The 8,684-nt window shown below is 37.8% G+C and overlaps 1 protein-coding gene across 7 annotated transcripts in view; it reads left to right on the forward strand.

Annotated features, from left to right (window-relative positions):
- The window catches only part of ACSL6 (acyl-CoA synthetase long chain family member 6), a 64,196-nt gene extending 55,917 nt beyond the window's left edge, over nt 1–8,279 (forward strand). For 5 of the 7 annotated variants that reach the window (XM_081827111.1, XM_081827112.1, XM_081827116.1 and 2 more), the window contains exon 21: nt 2,272–2,744. In XM_081827111.1, the coding sequence (XP_081683237.1) occupies nt 2,272–2,409 (138 nt within the window). In that variant the 3' untranslated portion in view covers nt 2,410–2,744. Of the gene's footprint in view, nt 1–2,271; nt 2,745–3,551; nt 5,940–8,193 lie in introns of those variants that run through there. The other 2 variants (XM_081827113.1, XM_081827117.1) reach the window with 2 other exon arrangements.
- The last annotated feature ends 405 nt before the right edge of the window (nt 8,280–8,684 follow it).

The following is an 8,684-nucleotide window of genomic DNA, read 5'->3' on the forward strand; positions in this document are numbered from 1 at the left end:
GATGAATGTATATGTGTATTTAACATGTATATTTTGAATTAATTTTCTAAATGTCCATGACAGTTGACCATTGAACAACACAAGTTTGAAATGGAGGAGTCCACTTAGACATGACTTTTTTTTTCTTCCAATAAATATAGTATAGTACTGTAAATGTATTTTCTCTTCCTTATGATGTTCTTTTTTTCTTTATGATTTTCTTTCTAACATTTTCTTTTCTCTAGCTTACTTTATTGTAAGAATACGGTATATAATATGTATAACATGCAAAATATGTGTTGATTATCAACTATTTATGTTATTGGTAAAGCTTCCAGTTAATAGCAGGCTATTAGTAGTTAAGTTCAGGGAGAGTCAAAAGTTACACACGAATTTTTTTTTTAAAGATTTTATTTATTTATTTGACAGAGAGAGACACAGCCAGAGAAGGAACACAAGCAGGGGGAGTGGGAGAGGGAGAAGCAGGCTCCCCGCTGAGCAGGGAGCCCGATGCAGGGCTCGATCCCAGCACCCTGGGAACATGACCTGAGCCGAAGGCAGACGCTTAATGACTGAGCCACCCAGGCACCCCTACACACAAATTTTCAATTGCTCCCCTAACCCCGTTGTTCAAGGGTCAACTGTACATACCTAGGGAGTAGTTAGGATTTGGTGCACTTCTTACTGGTGCTACCCGGGCTTTTCTGCCAGAAGATTCTGAGAAAGGGTTTGTTGTTTCAGTTTCAAAATTGCATTTTGGACTTTGAATAATATGCATGTAAGGACAAATGACACGAATGTTTAGCAAATGGTATTTGTAGTCACATTGTGTCTCTGTGCCTCAGGTCCATGAGAGTTTTATCTTTCAGAAGTGTAATAAAAAATTGTTATTAAAAAGTCTATTGCAGCAATTCATAACCCTGTTTGCTATTTAATGATTTGGGTCTATTATCTCAATAAAATCATTTAATTTAGACCCAGCTGTCAGTCAGGACACAATTTCTCGGAAGCAGTATCACTGAAAGATTAAACTCAAACCCAGGTCATAAACTTCTCATGGGATTGTCAGTGACCCTTTCAGATGGAGCCCATGTGGGAGGAATCTGCCCAGGCCCTCCTAGTTAATCCAGCTATCTCTGGTTCTCATTTCCGCATTTTGTAGAGGTACTTCGCATGAGGGGGCCTAGGATCTGTCTCATAGAAATAGGAAGTGTGCAACAGTACACCTGATCCTGCCATGCCTCCTCCCAGTAGATGTGATAGAAGCCATGGTAGGACTTTTTTTTTTTTAATGTAGACTTATCATGTCCCCCCAAGACTTTATATTCCTCCTGTGAATTGCAACACCATCCATGTGTCCATTCCAAATCAGAAACCGGGAGTCCTGGAGGCTGCCTCCCTCTTTACTACTGAATGGTTCTTAGAACTGCTTACTTGTATCTGTCTCTGCCACTGCTCTAAGTGTAGGTAGGTCCTTATCTCGTCTCCCATGGATTGGCCAGATCCTTCCGATTGGTTTCCCTGTTTCTTATCTTAATGTTCTCAAAAAGTTTTCACATTTCTCTTGGACAGATCTTTCTAAAATGGGTATTCAGCCATGTCACTGCCCTGAATAAGAACTTCCACAGCCTTCCTACTGACCTCAGCCTGAAGTTGGAGCTCCTCTATCAATGGTCACATCGACCACTTTGGCTCCATCCCTTACCCCATTTCCCTCCTACTTCATGTAACTACAACCAGATACCCCTTGGATTTCCTTTCTCACTCCCATAGCTTTGTTCTTGGGGTTGCCTCTGCCTAGAATGCCCTCCACCACCCACCTCTCCTCCTTTGCTGGTTAACTCTCACTTGTTCTTTAACACTCACCTAATTTGGGAAGGCTTCCCTCTCCCGCTCCTCCTTCTCCCCTACCATACTGCATTCGGCACCTGTCACTCTGTGCGGACCACACTGGCTGACAATCGCTCTATGTCTGCTCTGCTGGATGCCAGTGGGCACCCCCTGTGGGCAAGGGCACTCATGATTCTTCTCTGCGTCCTCAGTACCTGGCACAGAATAAGCAGCCAGTTCATTTCTGTTGATTGGCTAAATGAAGAAATAGGAAGGGGAAAAGGTGGCTTGCAGACATGTTAAATAGGCTGAAATGTTTATTAATATAAATTTGACTTTTAAATGAGCATAGTGTTTCTGTATCAATATATCTATTCTTATATGCCTGTTTACTTTTATCATGTGTGCTGTAAATGCTATGTTATATTCCTGATAAAGACGTATTCTGCATTTGGTTTTTAGGTTAAAGCCATTCACATCCACTCTGACATGTTCTCAGTTCAGAATGGCTTGCTGACACCAACACTAAAGGCTAAGAGACCTGAGCTGAGAGAGTACTTCAAAAAACAAATAGAAGAGCTTTACTCAATCTCCATGTGAAGTTCAAGGAAAGTTCTTCTCAGTATAATGGACTGTGTAGCAATACTATAGTTACTCTTGAAAGTAATGAATCAGAATGATGCAGCCGAAAATGAATAAGCACGTGACCTTATGATTGAGCCTTTTCCTGTCCCAAGAGGTCTTTAACAATATTTTCTCTATCATCACTGAGTACACTTTATTTTTATTAAAATGATATTGTAACAAGCTGCTAAAAATATCACAGATGGCAATGTAAAAATCAAGACTTTTCTCAAGGACTGTGTACCACTAAAAGTAATATATTCTCAATGTTCACAGAACTCCTATTAAACATAAAGGAAAAATATAACTGATATACTGTACTTAATTATTTGTGGAATAGTAACCAGATACAGCAAATATCTAGGCAATGTGGACTACCTCATTCAATAACTGATTGTCAAAATCACAGTTAAATCAGACTTAAAAATTAAAACTATGTGTACAGAATCATGCTAAAACAAGACATAATGCACATTCTACGTAAGTTCAGAGTCTTTATACATGACAATTTTTACTGATGTGAACAAGTTTTCCCACTCATTTTTACTTTTATTCATGAAAAATGCAAGTTCAGATATTCTTGAAACAAGTGTTATATTTATATAACATTTTACGAAGATCTCTCAATACATTTTCTCATTTATTAAACTCATTAAAATATTCAGGAACTATCTAGAAAAAAATGTATAGCGACTTCAAGGATAATATGTGTATATCCATGGACTTCTTACACATGTATTTTAAAAGATGTCTGTGATGAATGGACCTTTGGGGGAGACTTGGGAAAAGAAACCCAGAATTATTTCTCAGGATAGGCAGCGATTAATGTACCTGTGTTCCTTGCTGGGTTCTTCAGGCCTTCCATTCTCAATATGTCCATGCCAGGCCTGGGAAACCCAATATGGCTATAATCCTGAATAAGGGGAGGAGGGAATGTTATTTCCAAAGAAAATAGGTTTTCTACAACTTAATTTTGAAGAACCTCTTCAAAATACCCCTAGAAGACTTTTTAAGTCCATCATAGATAAATATCTCATAGGGCATAATTCCATTCATAAAATCTTTACATGCTTCTAAGCTTAACCATGGAAACCTCCTTTCTTGCATTATGTGTTTAGATACTTCTTGCACCTGAGTGCCGACAATCACATATAATTAAAGCCCAGCATGGACAGCAGTTAAGTTCCAAGCTACAGACTGTGCATCTGCAGAAGGAACCGTCCCTAGGCAAGTGTCATCTTCTGTAGAGACAGGACTCTGCAAGCAGACATGGAGGTAGTGCTCATAGTCCCGAAGTTCCTCTCTGCTGGAGCAACTCCAAGCTGTAAATAAATGCTATTGGTTTAAAAAAAAAATGCATTATCACACAGGCCTACTGGATGAATCTGCATCAGTGATTATACACTTAAATTTCAGTCTTGGCAAAAGTGGATCACACCTTCATTTGATGCATTTATCCAATTTTTACATATTCCTTTGGTATATTCTTTCTGCAGACCCTCTACTTATAAATCTGACTTTTAGTATATGTGCTAGTTCAGTGCATATTAACTTTTAAAGGCAGTTCTGAAAAAACAAATTCTAAAAATGTCCAAGGCCACATCTATATAGCATTAATTTTTTATATTTAATATGTTTGACTAATTAAAAGAGAAAATCATTACCTGAATTAGATATTCATACTATTTTAAATAAGGCAAGTAGTAGCTTCACATCTGAAGAAAATGAAGCCGCTTCCCATTGTCTTTCCACTCAACCAAAATTTCATAGTTGTCTTTTGTTTCCAAAAGGATTTTGGACAATGTAACATAAGCAAATAATTTAAAACTTATATTGATTCTATTTATACCTCACTGTAGTTAGATATGATTGATCATGGACAGCTTAAGCATTTCTTCTTTTTCTCACTTTAAAGATCTTCATGTGTCTTCTGGCCTTCCTGATCTGTGTGAAAAGCATCACATTTGGGCCAATAAATAGGTTACAGCAGGTGTGCTGAGAAAAGTAAACAGTTGGCGCTAAATATACTGTAGGTACATTTATCTATTCCTCTGTTTAAGTCTGCTGAATTTCTTAATAAAGGAGAAATAAAACAATATGTGTTAATAGAAAAATCTCTCTTGCTTCAGATTTCCCAACTTCATTTTGGGGGAAAAATTTTGTATTTCTCTAATGAATATAGAAAAAGGCTATGTACTTAAGGCGTTCACATTTATAGTGGACATCAGATCTGATGTAAATCTAGAGGTATAACAGAGATCAATTACAGAAAACATGTTCCAAAATGTTTGGCCTTTTATCTGTTTTTCATTCAAATGTAAATTAGTAACGTAATTAGTAATATAAATTAGTAATTTTCACATTTTGCAAACTAATCCTGTGTGTATTTTAAAATAAGATATACACCAATTTTTTTTCCTTTTGCCATGAAAGATATCTTTATATTGTATTGTAATTCCCCTCCAGGAGAGAGAGAAACTGAGGTGTGGCGTGGAGGCCTAGTTCCACATTTAGGAACTCACAAACTCACAAGTCCAGGAAATAAACATACATGTTTCCCTCATATGTGCAAGTCAAACTTTCATTCTAAGTAAAACTGCTAGCATGAGAAAAAATAGGACTTTCCCCTGCAATTTTTATAGTCAGGTAATGTTTCAGCAGCTTGAAGGTAGCGCTTAATTTGGTTGTATTACCCATCAACGAACTGCTCATCTTTTATTTTTTCTGCAGTAAAGAAAATGAATTATTCTTTATTTTCCAAATGTATAAAGCACAAAGGTGATATAGTTATTTCGAATACAAAATACTATGAAATGAATGTAAACAATGGAAAAATGTATTTTTTGCATGAAAACAGACTACTTACGAACTTGCTTCATATCTCAGGAAAAAAAGAATGAATAATCATATATAAAATTGATAAATTATATGTTGGAATTAAGTTGCTATATTTTCTTGCCTGTTTTTATTTTAAGGAAGCATAAACATGAAAAGGAAAACAATCCTGATAGTCTGAATTTTTTCTCAAGTATGCACACAGTCCTTTCTGTGATTCTACAATTAACTGCAGTGAGAATGGGATTAGCATTTAAGCGAGGACAAAGCCCTAAAGGAGGAACTCTTGACTTAGAACAATGAATGGTCCTAACCCAGAGGCAATAGATAAATACCTGGAATACAAGCATTTCTAAACCTTGTCCCAAACTGAAAAGGTTTTATTGAGGTGACAGTGGCTTTTAGACATTCACTTGATTGATTAATTTTCCTTGTTAAGTCATCGCAACAATTGCATGGGGCAGAGGGAAATGGATATTTTTTGAAGAACTGCTTATTCTCCTTTCAATTTTTAAAAATTGAGGAGATTAAAAATTACCTTTTAAATATGCATAAAAGTATCTTAACTGTAATTATATTTTTAGTTGCTTTGTTACAATAGCATGCCTATGAAATATAAAATGCATTTATGAAAACTTTTGTAAAAAAATAAAGATTTTTCATTTCTCAAAGTTGCTTATAATTACTATTTTATATATTTATATAGCATAATCCCCTGATGTTAGCATATTAATAGTCATTGATAATCATAAACATTATATCAAGCTTTGTCACACTAGTCAGCATACTCTGCATTCTCTTTAAGGATCCTCAAACTCCAGAGATTTACAGTCCCCACCCAGAGACTCTCCTTTGCTCTGCACACTTCCTTTTACCAAATGTGTCCTGAATTTAAGTCATTTTTATACTTTTAAAAGAACAAATAACTGTATTCAAATTTTCCATTGTGATGCCCCTTAAACAGTACTTCTATAATGTCTTTTACCCACATACAAGCTAATGGTTACACTTTCTTAAAATGGTATATTCTGCCATGCCTCAGTTACGCAGACTGCCTTCTCTATAGATTTGCTATTGTCCACCCCTCTGTTCTCACAGCTGTTAGTATAGTTGGGGCCATTCTCATCTCTTGTCTGGAATATTACCATTCTTTCTTAATTAGTCTTCCTGTTTCCACCCCAGCTTCCTTAAATTTCACCATCCACATTTCAGTCAGTGTGATCTTTCTAAATTGAAAATCTGGTCATGCCACTCTCCTGATTAATATTCCTTCGAAGACTTCCCACAGTTTCCAGGATAAAGTTCTGACTCCCTGGTTCAGCACACAAGGCCTAGCATCTCTTCTCTTGCCCTTCCCCCTTGGAGCCTTGGCTCCAGTCATACCAATGACTTTATGTAGTGTCCTAAAAGCATCATGCTCTTCTGTGCCTCCATGTGGCACATATGGTCCCCTTTTCATAGAATGCCATAACCTTTAATCCCCCTGCTAACTTCCACCGTGCAGCTCTTAAAACAGCTCAACTATCCTTTTATCTTAGAAGATTCCCTCTGCCCCACTCCCACTCACACTGTGAGTTGCTTGAGGTTGTAGCCCCAGTGCCGAAGGTCTGGTCCATAGTGGATGCTCAAGAATATCCATTTAGGGGCGCCTGGGTGGCTCAGTTGGCTAAGCGTCTGCCTTCGGCTCGGGTCATGATTCCAGGGTCCTGGGATGGAGCCCCACATCGAGCTCCATACTCAGCTGGGAGTCAGCTTCTCCCTCTCCTCCCTGCTTGTGCTTTCGCTCGCTCTCTTTGTCTCTCTCTCTCTGAAATAATTAAATAAATAAAATCTTTTTAAAAAAATCAATATCCATTTAATGAAAAATCTCCTTGGTTCTTTTTTATGCATTCATGCATAATGTTCATATGCATTAAGATTGCAATACCTGCAGATACGTTTCATCTATCACTGTGGTTTTTTTCATTCTTGTCAAGTAAGGAAAAATAAAAACAAACTGATTTTCAGTTGTACCTTGAAACCTATGGATAGAACCATAAACAAAACTGCTCAGTGGGTCAGTCACTCCATAAAAAGGCATACAGAAAGATTTCCTCTGGGATCTGGGGAATCCTAAAGCCACAAACAGGCTTTGAAAATATTAAAAAAAAAAAAAAATTTCCTCCGAAATCTCTTCAAAATTTGGAATTTGTTTTCCCATGGAAGTTTGCAACTCCATAACTGCTCCAAACCTAGTCAAACCCATCACATGGCTGAACTGAAACAGTGATAGCAGAATTCTGAGTTTAGATATGGAAGGAGTGCAAAGGGAGATGGGAGAAGTTCAGTTTAACACTCATGGATGAATGCTTGCACTGGCATTTGTGTATTTGGGGACAGAATGGGGGGAGACAGATAACTGAATTGAGATGTGTCTGCCCTACCTCATCCTTTTGTATGGGACACATCTCCTTCCCTTTTATAGCCTGGTTCTGGGTGAAGCTTTAAACAGACCAAGTCTGTTTGTAGTCTCTTTCATCCCCGTGCTACCAAGGGCTTCGATCTCCTTTCCTTGCTCCCCCACCCCTTGCCCAACCATGTGTTAGGAGGAACGGGGTCATGACAAACACACTAGCCAAATGCCAGCTGACTCCTGCCACCTATGCCTATCATCTGTCATAATGAACGTCCCTAGGCTGCAGTTTCCTCAGCTGCAGAATGAGGAGGCAACTGGACTATCTCCAAGGACCTCTTTTGGCCCAAGAAATCATTCCAAAGTTTTTCCAGTTTTGAAACCCTATGTATTAACTCCCATAAATCTTTACTTGATGGCATTTCAGTAAACGCAGAGCAGTAGAGTGAGACAGACCTCTATAGGGCCACCAAAGTACAGATCAGCTTTTGCTTTACGCTGCTTTCCTTTTTCATTGTTTCTTCCATTTCTAGGTGTAGGGCATGGAAGGACCCAGACCTCCCACAGGTCATTTAAGAACTCCAAGTTTTTTTCACAACAGCCCCCAAAGGGAGAGAGGAGAGCCTGGAGACCTGACTTGTAAACTAGAGACTGCCTGTCAGCATATTATGGATATAACTAAAGAAAGGAGGTTGAAATATGATCATTGCTTTGTACTGCAACAACACAATGAGATCCCAGACTGAAGAACCATTTCTAACACACCTCTGTATCCCCAGGACCTACCACAATGTCTAATACAGACTAAGGTGCTGAGTAAGTATTGATTCAGGGACTCAAAGCACTGTATCTAATTAGGTAAGAATACCCACCTTCTGTTCTTTACAAAGCTAAGTTTTAATGATTACTTATATATATTGAATCAACTATCATGACTTTCTATGAGGCTATTCTAAATTTAAAAATATTTAGAGTGATTTCATTATGAAAATATTGTGGCTGTATGTGTGCTATAGTCACACAT

This window comes from Leptonychotes weddellii, chromosome 7 (genome assembly GCF_054177405.1).
Source record: "Leptonychotes weddellii isolate Sample4059 chromosome 7, ASM5417740v2, whole genome shotgun sequence".
Taxonomy (NCBI): domain Eukaryota; kingdom Metazoa; phylum Chordata; class Mammalia; order Carnivora; family Phocidae; genus Leptonychotes; species Leptonychotes weddellii.